At 39.4% G+C, this 19,859-nt stretch overlaps 1 protein-coding gene across 1 annotated transcript in view; it reads right to left on the bottom strand.

The window, feature by feature from the left end:
* poln (polymerase (DNA directed) nu) overlaps positions 1 to 15,535 on the bottom strand; it is a 52,183-nt gene extending 36,648 nt beyond the window's left edge. The window contains exons 1-12 of the mRNA XM_040141563.1: positions 15,479 to 15,535; positions 15,049 to 15,218; positions 14,762 to 14,874; positions 14,222 to 14,358; positions 13,722 to 13,781; positions 13,566 to 13,626; positions 13,077 to 13,141; positions 8,877 to 8,960; positions 8,512 to 8,607; positions 8,003 to 8,059; positions 7,719 to 7,775; positions 6,479 to 6,544 (exon numbers count right to left, since the gene is read on the bottom strand). Of these exons, the coding sequence (XP_039997497.1) occupies positions 6,479 to 6,544; positions 7,719 to 7,775; positions 8,003 to 8,059; positions 8,512 to 8,607; positions 8,877 to 8,960; positions 13,077 to 13,141; positions 13,566 to 13,626; positions 13,722 to 13,781; positions 14,222 to 14,358; positions 14,762 to 14,874; positions 15,049 to 15,218; positions 15,479 to 15,484 (972 nt within the window). The 5' untranslated portion in view covers positions 15,485 to 15,535. The remainder of the gene's footprint in view (positions 1 to 6,478; positions 6,545 to 7,718; positions 7,776 to 8,002; positions 8,060 to 8,511; positions 8,608 to 8,876; positions 8,961 to 13,076; positions 13,142 to 13,565; positions 13,627 to 13,721; positions 13,782 to 14,221; positions 14,359 to 14,761; positions 14,875 to 15,048; positions 15,219 to 15,478) is intronic.
* Positions 15,536 to 19,859: the final 4,324 nt, after the last annotated feature.

Genomic DNA, 19,859 nt, shown 5'->3' with positions numbered 1-19,859 from the left:
GACCAGGTTAAAGCCCTGTGTCTGCAAACACCATTCTGATAATGCGTCCTTGAATAAGACACTGAAACTGAATCGCTCCGACCGTCCTGATGAAGAAGCTGAATTGTAATGAGCTACCTTTTTACCTGACAGGTTGGCACTAGGAGTCAGATCCATGATTTAATAAGGGTGTACATGAGCAGGTCCATAGTACATGGGTCTACATTACTGGTATTGTCCTCCCGACCTGGCATATTTATAGCTGTGCATGCACCCTAAATTCCTGGTAGACTGCACAACAATTTGCCTACTTTTAATACTGTATATATACATTGATAATATTGGTTTGACCAATGGTATTGAAAGTGCTTCACACGGCTTTATTAGTGCATCTGGCACTAATTACACACAGATTTTGAGCACAAATTGAATGAAAGGCGCACAGCAAATTTGCCCTGCGCTTTCATCAACGTAAATCTGGCCCACAGAGATATACAGCGAGTCTCAGAGGAGTAATGCCTTGTTAAACAGATGGGGACGACTGAATCACTGTGCTGGTGTAAGATAATTTAATCACACTGCACCAATTTAATGACTCATCACACAGCCCGTGCACACATACAAACACACATGCATGTCTTTATGCACACTCAGAAGCATTCCTGATTATGTACACACACAAACAGACACACAGACTACTAAATTATCTCCATTTACACTGCAACAACAAACAACAAACAAACCGTCATTTAATGACTAAATGCATTGCAATCTTAAATGAACATTAAATTGCTTGACAAGCCCTAAAGGAAACTCAGTTGGCAGTTTGGGAATAGGCACGACTGAACGATCATAAAACAAAATACACGTACTTAACATCAATAATGCAATAAAGCAGTGTTCTTCTGTATTGCCAAACAAATAGCTTCATACATCACATGAGAAGAATGTGATTTGTTTAGAGTTATAATTGTACCATACAATTGTAACCTAGACAGTCATTAAATTATGATGACAGAGGTAAATGTGCAAAAACTATAGGTACAATTCCCTAAGTTGAATTATGTTTTGCTGTGGGAGGACGTACACACAAAAAGAATGTAGTAAAGAGTGAAAAGGAGATGATTTAGAGAAATTAAGCCCACTGTACTTCAGCCTTTGACAGCACTAGGTAATTGGTTTGCTTTAAACCCAAAAATGACAGCAGAACAGCATGTTTCTATCTGTTTTCCATGAATTTGCATTAGGGAGTGAGTGAGTTGGACGTACTTGTGGGTTGAAAGAGTGTATGAATCTTTGAGCGCCCTAAAGGACTCAGGCACAAGCTAGGGAGAGAAAGAAGATCAGAGGGCAGATGATACAAGGCAGTGCGCTGCATCTAGGACCCAGTAATCTGAATGTTGTTTCCCCTCTAAGTGCTCAATCTTATTTGCTTCAGTTGGTTTCACTATCACTCTGTTAAGAGTGTTAATGTGTGGGAATGAGTATTTGAGGGAAAGAGAAATAAAGCATGTAGAGAGGGAGAGAACAAGAAGGAAATGGTTAAGTACACAAGGAGAGAGATGAGAGAGATAAACATCCAAATTGAGAAAGAAAAATAGTTAAATAGCAAGGGTGAAGAGAGAAAAAATAGTCTCGGACAGAGCGTGACAATGAAACGGAGAAGAAACGAACGAACTCAGAAATAATCACACGGGCATGGTGAGGCTCACAGGCTGCACACGTTTGCTTTTGGCAGATAAAAACAGATGAGGCAGAGTAGAGAAGCCCCACTTCCCTCTGCAGTGAGACTCATTTCTTGCAGGTCTTTAAACTAAACAGCACCAGTTTTATGGCTGCACCGGTTTTGTTCAGGTCTCCCTTTGTTGCTGCAGTCAGGCTTCACCTCAACTGAACCCTCAACAGATGAAAGCTAAACCCCTAGGTAACACTCTTCATTTGAATATATGTGTGTGTATATGAACTGTACTGTATGTGTGTGCAGAGTGGTGAGTGGCAGAACAGTTCCAATTTCTCCTTTAACCCCAAACTATTCTATAAACTGTAGCCTTTTCCCTTCAAAGCATCAGGACGAGAGATGTTAGTGATCACTGAGTGAGTCTACAATTAACTCCCGGCACATTACATTCCACATTATGATGAGAATAATTATGAGTGAACTAAATTAATATGCTAGAATAATAAGTTTAATTTGAGGAAGAAGAGAAAAAGACTAGAGGGAGTTGAGTCCTCTCCCTTCTGGCTCACTAATGATGAAATTATCTTTTAATTTCAATCAGTCAAGGAGCAAAAGTTCTCTCCATGCTCTGTCACAAACTAAACTGAAAATTTTAACAGTTATGTCTCACACTTCTCCCTCTGTGGATCACTTTATTCATTATTTTTAGGCTTTTTTAACCACTCTCTTTGTAGGATTGTTGTCAAACTGGTTGGATTCCTTACTGATGGTTAGTGATGATGGTGTAAGAAGTAAAGCTTATTATAAGTCTTTGCTCGGGCTTAGAGTGTTAGCAAAATAACAAAAAGAAGCCAAAATATAAATAAAAATGCTATCATTTCACATATTTTATTTGCACTGGTTTCATGCTAGCAAAATGACTTCATGTCACACTATTAATGGATATCAATATCATTATTGAAGGATTTGCAAATTTTTGTGTTTAGTCTGTAAAATGTCAAAAAAGGCGAAAAATTAATTTTGATGCCTTCTGATGTTTTATTTTGTCCAACCAACAGTCTAAAGGCCAAATATTTGAAATTTACAATGATGTAAAACACAGAAAACCAGCAAGTCCTCACATTTGAGAAGCTACAACCAGAGAGTGTTAAGGATTTTGGCTTAAAAAAACTGAATGAATTGATTAATCAAAATAGTTCCAAGTTAATTTTCCATAGATTGATTTATTGAATAACCATTTCAGCTATAGATATCTGTAAAACATTTACCTGCTAAACTCTTTTTTTTTTTTGGTTACAATTTTGTTATCCTACTGAAACACACAAACATACTACTTGTTCGTTGTTGTCTCTCAGTCATTACTCTACAGTGAAAGCTACTGTGTAATAAAAACAATTACGGAATACAAACAAAAATCCACAACCACATTTGACATAAGCCAGAATTAATTTCGAACATGAAAAGAGTGAGTGGTGCACTCTGCAGTGGCAGTAGAGAAGCAGGTAATGTGAACAGTTGGTGTCATTCTTGGGCATCAAGCAGGGCCCCCTTCAACCTGCTACTATAGAAAATTATATTACACCACATCACTTAGTACCTCAAAATATTTAGTTTACTCACTTATTCAGCAAGACATAATCAGCAAATCTTTTTTTAAGACCATTTTTGAAATTTTTAACCTTTAGTGGCCGTGACAGTAGAACTCAGCAGGACACATGGGAAGAGAGACGGGGGACAACATGCAGCAAAGGTCACTGGAATTGAAGAGGGGATGATGTGGTTATTGTATACAGTATGCGTCTGAACCACTCGGCAATCAATGCTTCCCATCAAACATGATTTTTACTACAAATCAAACAATATGCCTGGAGCTGAATCTGCTAATTTTCCAACTTACATGTTTGTGTTCTATATCGCTTGCATTGGAAACAAATTATAACTACAGCACAAATGCACGTCAAAGACCAACTGTCTTTGTGGCATGCAAACACCAAGACAATACAAGCATCCACAAAGTTAGTGGGATCCTTAGCCAAATCCCAGAATTGCCATAGAGCAGAGGGAACACAGCTGTGTTAAATCACAGCTGCCCAACAGTCATATATCACTCAGTAGCAGCATGATCAATTCAATGTGTAGCTCACACTGGTCGCAAATCGCTAAGTGAGATTAGAAATGTTGTCTCCACTGTTGTATGTGTGTATGTGTGTGTGTGTGTGAGACAGAGCAGTATTCAGTGACAGAACCACTGGACCCTGACGGCTGGGTAATGCCGAAATGAGCTATCGACCGTCCCATACTGGGGGGGAGGTAGAGAGAGGGAGTGAGAGACAGAAAGGGAGGGGGAAGGTGATAACTAAGCTGACAAGCAGAAAAGAGACAAAGAATTTGTTTGTAGAGGTCTGTTTTTGATATATGTATTCTTTAGCACATTGCATCTGGATGTGTAATAGACTGAGAGACTAAAAGGGAAATACATAGTTCTCCGTGACCTCAGCCCTGTCAAACATGTTACTTTCGATGATCATTACATGAACTCATTTAATTATTTAATTAGCATACTAATATTTTTTTTATTTTAAACATCTAACCCATAAACACCTCTGTAATTACACATCTGAAAAAGGGGTTAAAATGGACTGTTTTACATTTTCTGATGTTCTATATGCTATTTTAGAGGCCTTTTGAGACACTGAATGCTTGTACTTGTAAATATGAAGATATTATGCTGACATAAAAGTCAAAACTAAAACTCAAGGCAAAATACTGGTTATACAAATACAGATAACTTCAATCATAGTACACAACAGTAAACAACTTCCCTGAAAGTAACAGACATTACTCAGTTCTTCCGTAAAATGTGACGAGTTTTTCTTCGGTCATTATGAGCTTAATTAAATCTCGGAGTAGACTGCCTATCCCTATGTTTTACTTCAGGGTTAGAATTCAGAAGATTTTATGACCAATTACATGGTGATTAGATCAAGGTCTGAATCAGGCGCATAGCTGGGACAGGCTTGGGTTTCTCTCCTCTCCCAAACTGCTATTATGAAGGACAACATTTGTTGTCTTGCATGTTTTAGACAATTAACAAAAAACTTCATACATGCATACATAATCAGCATTACTGCTGATCACTTTCAAAGCCTGCAACAGGCTTTAAAATAAATTTTAAGCATTGTTTTTTCATTCATTTCATTGTGGTACAAGTATCAACTTTCTGCTTGCAACTGCAGCACCACATGATAACAAAGTAACTTTGATAAAATTGTAGTACATGCTCACTGTGGTGGGTTAGTTATATCAACGTAGTTTGAAGTCTGTGAAAATTGATTTTCATACCATCCCGGCTTAACTGAAACCGATGGATGCCTGGAGGCACAAATGGAAATTAAATTGAAAACGAATGGATCTTTTTTGAAAAAAGGAAGAAAGTATTATAAATAAGTACATGGAGTTTGTGGGACACAGTAGTAGTAAACATGTGGCAGTAGTAAACATGTGGAAAAATTAAGACAATAAGAAAGAAAAATGTGATAAAAATATTTCTTTTAAAATTTAAGCTCTTATTGTGCCCTGGCTATTCTCAGTGTGTGTGTGTGTGTGTGTGTGTGTGTGTGTCTGCACTCAAGGAACTATAAATATTTCAGTAGGACTGTTTTCCTGACTCTATAAAGCCTGTTCAACTCTACACCCTCTCTATCAGCCAGACTTATTGTGTTCCTGAAATACACACAATCTTATTCATTCTGAATTTTTCAATACTGACCTGACACAGACACACACCTGTTCCTCCCCTCTGGACAGCTCAAAGAAACCTCCAGCTTGTTTTTATATAAAAATCTAAACTCTCAATGTCTTGCCAGTAAGAAGTTAGTATTAAATGTGTGCATGTTTTTGTAATTACTATGTAGCCAGTTTCATCAAAGGGTTTCTTATGTAAGACAGATATGTAAAAAGGCAGACAAATGCAAAAAAGAGACAGACTAGCAAAATAGAAAATGAGGAAAACAAAGAAAGCATTCATTTAAAATTATATTGAGGTTTTTGAAGGCTACATAAAAACCTGCTGTTTCATACACAGAGTTGAAAACCCATATAGCTTCCTTTTGTTTTGTTGCGCTCTTACACACCAACAAGCAGAGGATATGTGTGTGTGGTGTAAACATAACCAGGCATCAGATCTCAATACACTAAGTAACAAACAAAGGGTCTGTGGCCCTGATTATGGAATATGTCAAGTACTAAAAGTTTGCACCAAAAAGATTCTTGGTTTACCTGTTCTTTCATTAGTTGTTACTTGATTTAAAATCGAATAGTAAATTTACTTTTTGTTTTAAGACTTTGAACAGTTGCAAAATTATAATGCATTTACATCGAAGTGTTTCAGTGTGTATTGGCAAAACAGAGATTAAAGGAGCATCCCTCTCTTCCTGAGTAAAAGTAAACCTGAGTTGTATGTATCCTACTCGCCATTAACTTGCCCAATTTTGACTGATACTTACACTCAAGTTTTTCTGTTTCCATTATTGTAATTTACTATGTTTTGAGTATTGTAGGCATGTACGGAAGCATGATCCTGGCCTGCAGGATGGCAACAGCAACCACTTTCCACCCAGGTTCTGCCTGCAGTTCAGCACCACAGACAGCTCCACTAACTCAGCACTGTTTTCCTGCTGACAACACATGCAGGGCAGCCCGAGCCTGAAGCAGCTACCAGTACTCAACAACTCATATAACTAGTTAAAATATTTAAAAAACACAGACAAAGAAATTAAGAAAGAGGGCTATTTGTAGAGATGGTAGGCAGGATATACTTACTGGGTGTTTCGCGGAGATTCTCCCAGTCACAGCACTTGTCTGGTACCATGTAGAGGAAATGTAGTTCTGGTGAATTGTTGAGAGAGGCAGAGATGCAACAGAGTCAGATATAAATAAATCAGATACAGTAGAAAATAGACATATCCAACATGCTACCACAGCAACATTTAGAGACAAAAATTAGCAATTTTGCGAATCACAATTAAACATTTTCTTCAGAGTATACATGTTTAAGAGAGTGTGATAAGTACTGTTTCCATATAGCTGATTCCCATCCACGTCAGCCTGAAAACAACAGCTGAGATCTTCATTCCCATCGTGACTCTGATTCTGCTTTTGAACCCACAGGCATCAACAGTGGCATGGGATTGCCTGTCGCCCAGTTTGATCAAGCTGTTTGCAGACTGTGGTGCCAGTTATGCTGGTGCCATAAGCAGGTAACACAACACTTCTCTGCTCAGGTCCTCTGTTATGTGTTGAAACCTCAACATCTGGTTGCAACCAAATTTATTAACCTGAAAAGTTAGGACACTATGGCCAACATTGGCTTATGTCCTGCTTTAGCAAATAAATTAATTTTCGGCAAAAATGTTTCTTGAGATGATTGCAGTGTAAACAGCTAAATATACCCTATAAATATACCCTAACAGCCTAGTAACCTTAATGACATATGCACAAAATCACTTTATTGGCTGTAAAACTTTTAAATAAAATGACATACCCGTTTATTTACTCATACCCAATTGCCACCATCGTTAATTATGAGTAAAAAATATTTGTTTTTTGTCATCACCCTGCTCTAGCTAGGATTGTTGCCCGCATTGTCCAAAAGATCACCAAATGAATCACCACCATCAGAAGCCAACCATTTCTAGAGATGGCCAGACAGACTCATTTGCAGATGTGAGTAATCACAGATTGACAAACACAAGCTGCTGCACCCATACAGAGTCAAACGAAGCCAACGTGGAAGGACAATCAGACACAGAGCTACATCTTTGCTCTGCCGGTTCAATACAGCAAGAGGGGTTTGTCTAGTAGCATACAAGCAATGTCCTTGTTCACTAATGCATAACCAAACTATGAGTAAATAAGAACAAAAGCTGTGGGATCTTTGAGTCCATGTAGCCTGCAGCAACCTCTCAACTTTTGGTTTTACACACAATCACTCAACTTTTTACATTTTAGGCATTCGATTGACAGTTTATCTATATAACTTTCTAAACAGCTATAGGCTCACCTTGCTCATCATGCATGAGAGAATCCCATCAACAAAAGTGGATTTGATTTTGTGAACCTGGGAGTAACAATAAAAACATTTTTGCTGTAAAAACAAAGGTAGCAGTTTGAGACATCATTGTCCTCTTTTGTTTGTAAGTTGATTGTCTGTAACATACACTGTCTCATAAGTGATCTGGATGGTAAAAGACCGATGCTCGAAATTAATAAAGCAAACCGTTAATTTAAAAAATGTTTTTGACAATTCTGACACATGAATAAAAAGCAGTTGAAAACATGACTAACCTGTCTGTACTCTAGAATGATCTTTGGCAGAGGGTGCAAGTCCTGAAGCTGTGACAACTACAACAGAATAAGACGGAGAGAAAGGACGAGAAAAAAATGTTTATCAAAGAGCTCAATAGCAATTTTGAACGAAGATCTGAAAACAATCCTGTTACTGAATTTTTCTTTTGTGGCAAATCTACTAGGTTTTTTTTCCCCTTTCACTCTAATGTGACATTTTGATAATGAGAATAAGTTGGCAAGATGCCTTTCTACCTATTGATTTGTATGTACTTAACTTGGCAATTGTTTATCATATACTAAGAAGCAAATGAGTGCCAGGATATGAACTGAGTGTGCAAGTGTCTTTGTGTTTATGTGTCTGCCTCTGGATTCATCTGTGTGAATGTGTCAGTGCACATACCGGAATTTCAAATAAGATTGAGCTGGTTTGTTAGATTAAAGGAGATTTGAGGATCAAATTGATATGTCTGTGGGTTTTTGTATTTATGTGTCTGTTTGTGCCGTACTGCAGCTTCTGATGTTGACTGCTGCTGTTTGTTGATGGTCTTGGGAAGTTTCTTGTTCTCGCAGCGCTCATGGAGGCGCAGCTTGTCAAAAAGAACCTTCAAACATTGTAAATCCACAATATCCACAAATCCATAACATTGAAACAAACACACAACAGAGACAGATAGAAACATATGCAGGCATAGAGTACATATTGTGTATACACACTCAAATACAATACAGAAAGAGAGGTTATAACACATTGTAGACATTTGAAACATCTTCACACAGAAACTGGTTAAGTCCTTGCACTACTAAAATACAGGATCAGGAGAATGGACATTCAATGCTCATGACACACAGATGTACAAACAAAGGTACACACTGTTCGTAGCTGAGTGTTGCTGGTGACCAGGAATATTTGCCCTGCTGCTCGGTGGGCCTCCTGCTCCAACTGCTTCATCTTAGTCTGGCAGAGATGGAGAGTGACAGACAGACAGAGACAGAGGGTTAAGGTAAATCAGACTGGGCCCATGTTTTTACATGAACCAAAAAGCATACTTAGCCTACAAGTACTTACCGACTGTTTAAAGGTCAATGTCAGACTATCAACATCCTTCAGTTACCCAACCAATAATTCAATGCATGTAACAACGAATACAAATTAGCACTCATTGAACCAGAAGAGCCCATTCCTCTATGCCTCTGTCAATAAGTCAAAAATATGTATGTAATTTTGTAACATTTGCGGCGGATGTGGCTGATGCTTCAAGTTTAACAAAAAACAAAAAACGGCCGGGGCTGTACGCCGATCAGCCGCAACATTAAAACCAGTTACCGGTTTTAATGTCTTAGCTGAATGGTCCAAATGTGAAGCTTGTTTGACAAAGAGTGCATAACACAGTCAGGTTGTGTTTACTTGCAAAATTATATAATTAATGATTCTTTTTGATATTTATATAATACTAATTTCCTTATTTAAAAAAATAAAGATGAATGATTGCAACGTTAAAACTACCCTGTTTACTGCATCTAAACTTTGCAAATTATGTCAAAAGATTTTTTAAATGATTTGCTTTCATACCAGGTACTAAGCAATGAGCATTTCATTCCATTACAATATTTCATTTCTTTGTCAGACTTTTCCCAGATTAGCAAGTCTGTCATTCAGTAGATACAAAGCCAATTAAAATGTCAGGAAATAGCAATGTATTTGTGCCATTTTGATGGGATAACACAGTTTCTGAGCTGAATGACTGTTTGTTTGGCAAAAACGTTTCAAGATTAGAAAATTATCGAACAAATAATTTCTCGATCCTTTCAATGGCCAAAGGCAAAGCAGTCTGTTAATCTGTCTAATGCATATATAAATCACACACATATGACAAACAGCATTAGCTGAAACTTTCACACACTCACGTACACACAAAAACTATGAAAAACACACCCATATATACACATATACACACACATATATGTACATATACACACACATATGTACATATACACACACATATGTACATATACACACACACACATATGTACATATACATATATACATATATATATATATATATATACACATATACACATATATATACAAATACATATACATATACATATATATATACATATACACACACAGCATGATAAACACAGCAAGAGAGATGAAGAGAAGGGAAAAGAAATGCTTGTAAGAGGGAGAGGGAAAATGATCAAAAGATGATCAAAAGAAAAAAAGAAAATAAAAAGAAAGGAAGAGAGAGGCTGTGACGAAGGATAAAAAGGAGAGAGAAGGAACTTGGGAAGGGAAAAAGGGAAGGAAGCGAGGAAAGAAAAAGAGAATGATAGAACAGAGTGAAAGGTAGAGGCACTTGATGAAAGAGGAAGACCGAAAAGCTGAGTCCCAGAGAGACAGAGATAATGATGAAAAGTAAATGAGGAAGATGAAGAGTAAATGAGGGTAAAAAGGGAGTAAAGGAGGGAGGGCAGGCAGTTAAAAAGATTCCTGCTCATACAATATTCAGCCCAAAAAAAATTTTTTTAAGTTGTTTTTTGTTTTACGACTGGGGTGACACCCACACACTAGCAGCTCATTACATGTCTGAGTGAAGTAGAAAACATTTTTTAACAACTTGACAGGCGAACAAGAGAGCGAGGGAAGAGAATCAGGGACAAGAATAGAAAAACAAAAGGGGGGGGGAGGTTGAGGTGGGGTGACGAAATAAGAGACAACAGACAGAAAGAGTAATAGAGTGACAGATCGGGGAACGTAGGAGGAACAGAGAAAATTTGTAAGTGAAATGGTTGAAAAAAGTTGAAATGTGATGCCAATGCCTAAGTGGGTAGATGGAAAAAAGATGAGAGGAAAAAACTGCGACAGTGAGAAAAAGAGGCTAGGACTGAAGAGCAGCAGGGAAGGCTGGGGCTGGACCTTGATAGAAAATGGCATTTGAAACAAACAGACATCAGTCAGGCGATTGAGACAGTTAGAAAAACAGAACTTGACAGCATGATAGGCAGAGGCGGGGGAAACGACAATGGCAGAAAGAGCAATGAAGGAGAAGAGGATGGAGAAAGAAAGACAAACAGTGGGGTAGATATAAGGCGACAGAGAAGGCGAGAAAGAGAGAGGAAAGAGGAAAAAGTGGGGGAGCTGTCAGACAAATTCCAAAATATGTACTTTTCTTTCTCTCTCACTCGCTGCCTAGAGCAGGCTCCAGACTGCCTCATGAATATTGGATGCTAGCCCCTTAGTACTGTGTCTGACACACAATCACGCGCACGCAAACGCGCACACACACGCGCACACACACGCACACACACACACCCACACACACACACACACACACACACACACACACACACACACACACACACACACACACACACACACACACACACACACACACAGCCAGTAAGGCAGGGAACTAATATTGCAGGGCAATATCATGGATCAAAGCATTAAGATTAGTCATGGCATTGCATAAAAATGTTAACTTTTTCTGATTCTGACATTATAGATTTTTACAAAAAGATTTATATAATTTATCTATTTAATCTGATCTGAATAGTGATGTCTGAAAAACACAGACAGAAGCTGACAGAGGTTTATTAACGTTTGTCTGACTTAATTTTAATAATGCTGTTCGAAAAGCCAAAAGAGCATGTGAGCATGTTTGTAAGACGCAACCTGACGGACGAGAGGGATGCTCTGCTTGGTGTTCAGACAGGTGAACTTGACGACTCAGATAAAAAGAAATCCAACACGACAGAGTGGGGACATGCATGACTGCGCCAACAGGCACATATTACAAAAACACAAGCACACTCACAACTCTGCAGCAGTCTGCAAAGACTTCAGTGCCTCAGTATGTGTGTATGTTGGCAGAGGCAGACAGCGATGCTCCTTGTTGCGGCACAGCCTCTTGAAGGAAAAAGACAGACTCTCCATCCTATTTATAGTAACGCGACAAGATACCAAGACTCTCTCTCCACTACAACACTGCTGCTGGCGCTTGCAAGAGTTGTAAGTGGGTTTAAGTGCGTGTTTCTCCATGACTGCCCGCAACCCTGATTATGAACATGTGTATTTCTGAGCATGCGTGTGTCCAAAACATCTGTGCATCTATCTTTGTGTGTCTATGATCACTCTCAAATGTAGTCTCCAGAATTAGTTTTTATCTGCATGCAAACAGGACAGGTCCCCGGAGGACGTCCACCCACCACCTCACTAATCCTACCCTGAAGAAGAAAAAGAGAAATTCTCTTTTTCTTTCCTTCTTTCACTCTTTTTCCCAGTGTGTCTCCTGTTTTTCACATCCTCTCACTGTTTTGCTCCCATTTGTATTAATACAGCAGCTTTCCACTGCGCTGTGTTTCAGCAGCTAGACTAAAATGCAATCATTTAAGAATGATGCAGTACAAATCTGAGCTGACCCCGTACATCAGACCTATACAGAGGCTGGCAAAAACTAAGTTTCCCAACGGAGCTTCTCCATGAGGTCTGTTGACATAGAAGACCACATTTCCCTTTACAAAACAAGGATTTATGTCAAGATTCTTATTTCATAACTTCCTTTTACGATTCCAGTTAATTTCCTGCTCGCTATATACCTCTGATTATATGACTGTCAGCTGAAGATATGAAGACTGTTCAATAAATATCAGATTCTGTGAATTAAAAATTTATAAAAATATAATATTCATTAAAAAAGGAAATGTACATAAAATATTGTTACAAATTCTAGTATTTCACTTAAAACTAGTCAGTGAATTAGAGGTAAATTAAATTACTTAAAGCTAGCCTGTCTATCTGTAATCACACTGAGCAGAATTTGAATTTGTGTACACCGCTCCTGTTCCATTGTTGTGTTCTGGTGGGAAATCAACATTAACCACAAGGCAAATGCTGATAACTCCTGGCTGTGGGAGATAAGTTTGTCTACTCTGCAAGCAGCCATATGAAAAACTCTTGTCTTTTAGACAAACTGTTCTGCTCTTTTTATTAATAACAATTATCCTTTAGCCATAATATTCAAATTACCACAAGGGTTTGTTTGTCTGCATTGATGTGTTGTCTTACCCCAAGTAGGTCTGAAGTTCTCTTAAGAGCTTCTTTGTCCACATGGATGCAATGGCTCTCCATGGCTGAAACAACACAAGCAGACATTTATAGTACTAATCCACAAAACTTTCAACAGTAAACTACTGAAACTAGATTTAACTACTAAAATAGGGTTCTTTTCCATGCAGAAAGTCTGAATGTTAAGATGACAGAACAGGGTTACATGAAAGTGAAGTTTGTTCAAGATTTGCTGAATTAGAGCATTGTCAATCATTGTTTGTACTCTTGTATTATCTCTCAGCCACAGCTTCAACTAACGCAGCAACTTAAATTCATATGGTCAAGTATAAATCGAGGATATAATCAGCCAATGCTACATGCTTAAATGTCCTCATACAAAACAGTTACAGCCGGTACTTCATTTAATTAGTCAGGGACATTCAAGTATATTTTTTCTCCACAAATGCACTGCTTCAGGGTTGTTAAGAAGAATAAAGTGGTCCTCACCTGCCAGGACAGGAATCATGTTCAGCTCCATGTCTGAGTAAAGGTCCCACAGCCCCTGGCTCTGGACACACAAATAGTCAGTAAAACAATCTGTGTCTACTGGATGTACAGGTGCATTTTGTTTGTGTGTGTGTATGTGCATGTGCATTTGCTCACCTTAAGTTTAGAGCATAGCTCCATATGAAGCCAGTAGAGTGAGGAGAGACCTGAGATGACCTGACAAACAGAGTGAGACAGAGTGAGACAGACAAACAAAAACAGCAAAAGAGAGTGGGTGGGGAGTAACATACTATACAAAGCTTGCTTTCTGGAAGAAGATTTTGTGGATTTACTTCTTCCTTGTGTTCAGGGATGCATAGTTATTCCAGGTACTAGGGAATGGGTGCTTACATGGAGTATGAAGTGTCTTAGAGGCCTCTTTATCCCTCCGAGGACAGATTTCTGAATGAAAACTCCAGTCACTTTCTATTAACTAGGACAGCACAGTGAGGTACTGACTTGTTAACGTGTCTTTCAACCAGATGGCCCGGACTAGTGTTCACGATGCTTTCCTTCAAGACATTGAAACCAGCTCGAAGGATTTGTTCCGTAGGTGACCCTATTGTCTTAGCAGAGAATTTTCCTACTTGTATCAATAAATTCACATTTTAACAAACCTTCTTGGTACCCAGGGCAGGTGACGTAGTGGGTCTTTTGCAGTGTTTATTGAGAAGATCCTGGTAGCAAGAGGAGGGATATGCAGGATCCAGTAGCCATCCTGACACCTGTGGGTCCTGGATACGACAGCCTGCCACTGGACAGAGAGGACATAGACAAACCTCTATATGACATTGAACAGTATTCAATATGCTGTAGTACGCTATGCTGTATACTGATAGGACACTGGCAACCAATATTTTGGAAATTACAATACAGTGATTAAAAATGTTTGCTGCAGGAGTGGTTTAATACTTCTGCAGCAAACAGACACTTAGTCTGTGAATGTTTTGATAGTCATTTTCTCCCGTGAAAACTCGCCATTACTGAAATCCATCCAGTGTTTTATTTTCACACCAATTGTTTGTGCGTTGGACGATTTTGTTGACAGCACTCAATGGAATAAAGAAACCACAAAAATTTAACAGCCACCTTTCAGTCCTAAGTATTTGATACTGAAAAACATATGTTGGTGTGTTATGTTTGTATGTGTGGTATGCCTTGTTTCCAGTTGAGGTCTCGTTTGTAAAACTGCAGAGCTGTACGAAGCAGATCCTTGGCTTTATAGCACACCACCAGTTGAGATCTTGATAGTACCTGTAGCAGCATATCTCTATGGGAGACACACACACACACGCACACCCACACGCATCATACATAACATACATAAGCTGTTTTTATGGATGCAAAAGCGCAAATAGATGTACTGTAAAGTCACATGTAAAATTCACACTCATCATCATATTCACTCTCATATCTCTCTCATACAAACACACACAGTTGACACCTGGTAAAGAGCTCCTGGCTCTGATGTGTATGATGTTGGGCCCATGCAGGTGTTTGCTCTAGTTTTAAGTAGACCAGATTGTTGTTTGGCCCAAGAGAGTCCTCTGGTGTGCTGCTGTCCAGATCGTTCTTCATCAGTATGAGGAGGCCACACACTGGTGGAGTGATCTTCTATATCAAGGATCAAGGAAGGAAATTAACATGAGCAATCAGTTAATGAAGCAGTAAGCCAAGGGAGAAAACAGTTTACACTAATCTTACAACAACTGGGAAGGTAAAAGCAAAAGGCAAGGCTTGTGAGTCTTTTTTTTCTTTACAGATACAAATGTTATTTTACTGCTATATGTAAAACTTTAATTTATATTAAGAAATTATATCACTTTTTGATAACTGTAGCATGTTGTGCAAAAGCTTTGAATTCCAAAACTTACATTCATGTTTGCTTTATAAATTCCACTCTTGTTTCTCCATCCTATTTCAAGATTGTGACAGCTCCTTGCTTATAATTACTGGATCATACTGACCTTCTGTCCCCAAGCTCTGCTGACCTGTTCTGGGTCTAACTGAGTGGTTCCGTCCTGATACACCATGGTTAGCACCAGTGTCTTGACCTGCCCAGCCTTCTCAAGCATCTGCATCTTCTCAGCTTTGCTCAGCTTCCCAGAATCCTTTACTCTGGCGTCAGATGTCAGGGTTTCAGTCAGATAGCCAGCTTTAGATTGGGGCTCACCAGTATTAGCCCATCCATGGGCTGTTTTTGACCCATCTGTGTCATGGTCAGGCCCATATTTGGCCCGCTTGTGCTCGGGTGGTTTGCAGGTCACAGAGGCTCGGGCCTGATTGGAAACATTCCTGGCAGATTCATGGCCCCTTTCTCCCATCTTAGTGCGCCTTTGTTGAGTTTGCTTCGGGACGTATGGGTGTGTATGTACCTCTAACACCATTTCTGTTTCCTGTGAAGGACTGGTTCTGGTCTGTGGGTCTGGGGGTATAGCTGGGATTTCAGGAACAGAAGTTTTGGGCCTGATTCTCATCCTCTCACTGACTCCTCCTGCTCTTGCATTTTCTTGGGAGGAACGAGGTGGCTGCCATTTTGGAGGACGTCTGGATAGGCAGATTTTGGGAGGAGTGTTATCCTTTTGGTGCCGAAGTGCTTCATGCTTCTGCTTCAGGACGAAGGAGGGGATCAGAGGAGTCTGATGTAAATTAGTTTGGAAAGTAGGTAGGTTTGGTTTTATGGCAGATGGGGTCCAGTCCTGGACTGTGGAGGAGTTTTTTCCAGTAGCAAAAGTGCTTGCTAGGGCCCGAACTATTCTTGAGCTGCTCCCGCTGATGCTTCCATTAGCAGTCTATACAACAGAAAAGGTGAACAGCATGCAGCCAGACAGTCAGGGCAAGAGAACGAAAGAGAGGCAAGAGTAGAATTAGAAGGACTCATTCTGCAGCATCAGAAGGCACTTGAATATAGACTCTCATTATCCATGACAGTTTTGTTACATACAAAATCAAAACCTAACAAATAGCAATCCGGTTTAGAAAGGTGTGCTGAATTAAGTAAAATGTTCTAGTTGCATATAATTAGTTTTCACACAGAGAAGAATGCAAGCCTAAATTAATCATTCCCATTCAAGTTTAGAGCTGGTTACATAATGCTCAATTTGTGAGAGAGTGAATGAAAGCTGAGAAAGCAAACAGGTAAGCAGGTGGATGAGCAAGGAAAAGGCACTAAAAGGAAAAAAAAAGTTAAAGTTAAAAGTGAAAAGGGAAGCCGAACGAGCAGGAAAAAGAAAAGGGATGTGATGAAAGAACTGGTGCACCTATTCAGCCTTCAGCACTGCGTCCCAGACAAAAACATAGACAGTCAAGACACAATTTGTCTGACAAGTCTGCCTGAAGCTTGGACAGGGTCACAGACGCAGACACACACTCACTCACCCAAGAGTCACCCAAACTCATTCATGCTTATTTATTTTTCATGAAAAAAAAAAAAAAACACTGCCGGAATGACAATGAATTTTGACCCTACCCATTTTCCGAATTTTTTAAAACATCTCCATTATTCATAACCTAAGTGACATCTCTATATGCAAAAAAACTAAGTGCGCACACGTGCACTTGGGTTCTTTGAAATCAACGTAAGAGATTTGATGTTGTGTATTCTGAGGATCTGCAAAGACCATGTGTGAGTTTATGTATGCACACAGATCTGTATGGTTGTCAGCAGTGGGCTCGGTAGGTAGGAATTTCTGTGATTCAGCTCCCTGGGGAGAGTCTTCCGCAATTCCCTGTAAACACAACCCGTTTTCCTGCTGACAAAGTCATGAACCCCCCCCCCCAGGGTGCTGTGCTACAGGATATAGATAGAAAACCAAGGCAGGCCATGGCCCGTAGCCCAGCACTGGGTGCCGGAGAGACTGAGAAAGTGAATAAGGGGAGAAAGAGAGAGAGAGAGAGAGAGAAAATGGATTGGTGTGTTTACTGCTGATTGTAGCAATACAGTGAAGTCCTGCACCTCTTTCTATCTCTCTTCTTCTCCTCCATCTTTCAGCCTCTCCCACTATTCTCCCTTTCGGCTTTCACTTCATCTTTCTCTATTGCTCTCCCACACCTTCCAGCCAACCTTCCACCTCTCCACCTTCCTTCCTTCCTCCATCTTTTTCTGCCAATATGTATCGTGGACTACTGTGTCAGGACTTTTTTTTTTAACTTTACGACTCAGTGGGGACCTATCACTTGTCAGCATGCTGCAATACCGCCGACAGCATGCCGTTTCACACAAGCCAGATTGATTTCTATGCGCATCGGGGCAATAGAAGCCTAATCCTTTTGAAAGCAGTTATTTGAATTTCAGGACTTTTTGTTGTGTTTGTGCACACACTGTTGCCTCCGCATACAGGGATTACAGAGGTAGAGTGGGAGCCAGATAAAAACAGGGAAAAATAAAGACACATCAGTATTTCTGTATAAAACGACAAGTAAATAAATCTCAGCAAGGTACACTTTTTCCCTAATTAAAGTGTCTAAGAACAGTAGACAACAAGAACAAAATTATAAAACTCAAAATTTCACTAGATCTTTGCCCCATGTCCTTGCCCCATGTCCTTGCCCCATCCTACTGCCATTATGTACTCAAATAGGCCATCTAAGTTCTAAAGTAGTGTTAAAATATATCTGAGGCATAAAGTTTTAACTTTGCTCCACAGAGACTCACTTGTACGTTGTTATGGTGCTGGCAATTCCAACTGTGACATGGCACTTTGAACCCTGACCCTCTTGCTCCGCACTCTAGGGACAACGCTGGCGTGGGACACCTTTCTCTCGCTGAGTCCTCTAAAAGGGAGGAGGTAAGAAAAATTCTATCTGATCATCACTTTTCAGACACATCCTGACTCAATGAACCCGCTCTGTTATGCAGGCATGTGTTTGAGTAAGCACGTATGGGCGCTTACATAGTGTATGCATGAGACCTAAGCAGTGTGTGACAGGACAAGGTCAGCCAACAGTAGAGATCAAACTGACATTTTGTTTCTACACAACTTGTGTTTGTGTGTGTGTGTTGCTGAGTACGTGTTTGTAGATGTGTATGTGTGTGAGTTGACTCAGCATTGTCTCAGCAGCTGAGACTCCCTTCCTGCGGCTGTAAAGTGAACAGGCACACAACATCTCTCATCAATGCTGAGTCTCTTCAGCACTGCTCTGTCATCGCCGCCACTCCAATAAAAAAAAGATGGCTGAGAGCCACTACCAAGACTTTGGCACAACTTGAAATGCTATAGCACCCCCTAGTACTGTTTTTCCTAAACTAGGAATCAAAAAACAGTCCACACAATTTTAATTTGAGGCTAAGAATAAATTAATTACATGCATTTCCTGGACTGAAATAGAGCACTTTTAAATATATTATTTGCACTTCAACTACAAATGAAGTTGCAAATTTCAATTTATCACTTCATATGAACTGAGTGGTTGTACACTTTTGACATTAAGTGTAGCTTTATAAAATTCTATGCTGTAGTGGTGCCGTATCTGGTTCCATATTCATAATCTGACACTCCACAGACCCCTCCTCAATAATGTAATACAGCCCTAGAACTCTGACTTTGACCATAGGAGCAGTTCTTAGTAATTGTTTTAGTCTCTCAACCCTTTAAATTGTAGAATTAATATGGATTGAGTTGTTTAAAGAGACCCTGTGGCTTAATGACTTCGTTGTGTGACTAGTTGACCTAACAAATGGATACTGGTATGTATTGCTGGAGTGCAGTTACTGCTGCAGTAGGTCAAAGTATGTACATAGAAAAGTATTCTAGCACACTCTAGTGGTGATTAGTTGAACTACATGCTGTAATAGTCAGATTCATCATAAACTTGAGAGTCATGCAGATACAGTATTATACATTATATACATACACACACGCGCGTGCGCGCATACACACACATACATACACACACACACACACACATATATATATATATATATATATATACAGCTCTGGAAAAATTTAAGAGACCACTGCAAATTTTTCTGAAATAAGCATCTCAACATGTATGAAAGCCATTCCATTCAAGTGTCTGTTGAATTCCAACACAAGCACACCTCATTCGACTTAATGAGGTACTGATTAGGTGATCACCTGAACCAAATCTTATTTAACGAGGAAAAGTATAAAAACCACTGCTGTGGACATCACTATCCTCTTGCAGTAGGACCAGCTGGATGACAAAAACAGCGCTAGTAGTACCTCAAAAGTAATTGGAATCAAAAAAAAAAAAAATATTAACCATGCCAAAAGAAAAGTTTTGACTGAGGAA

The sequence above is a fragment of the Xiphias gladius genome, chromosome 12 (genome assembly GCF_016859285.1).
Source record: "Xiphias gladius isolate SHS-SW01 ecotype Sanya breed wild chromosome 12, ASM1685928v1, whole genome shotgun sequence".
In the NCBI taxonomy this organism is placed as follows: Eukaryota; Metazoa; Chordata; class Actinopteri; order Istiophoriformes; family Xiphiidae; genus Xiphias; species Xiphias gladius.
The sequence above is the reverse complement of the archived record's forward strand: the minus strand, read 5'-3'. Positions and strand labels throughout refer to the sequence as shown.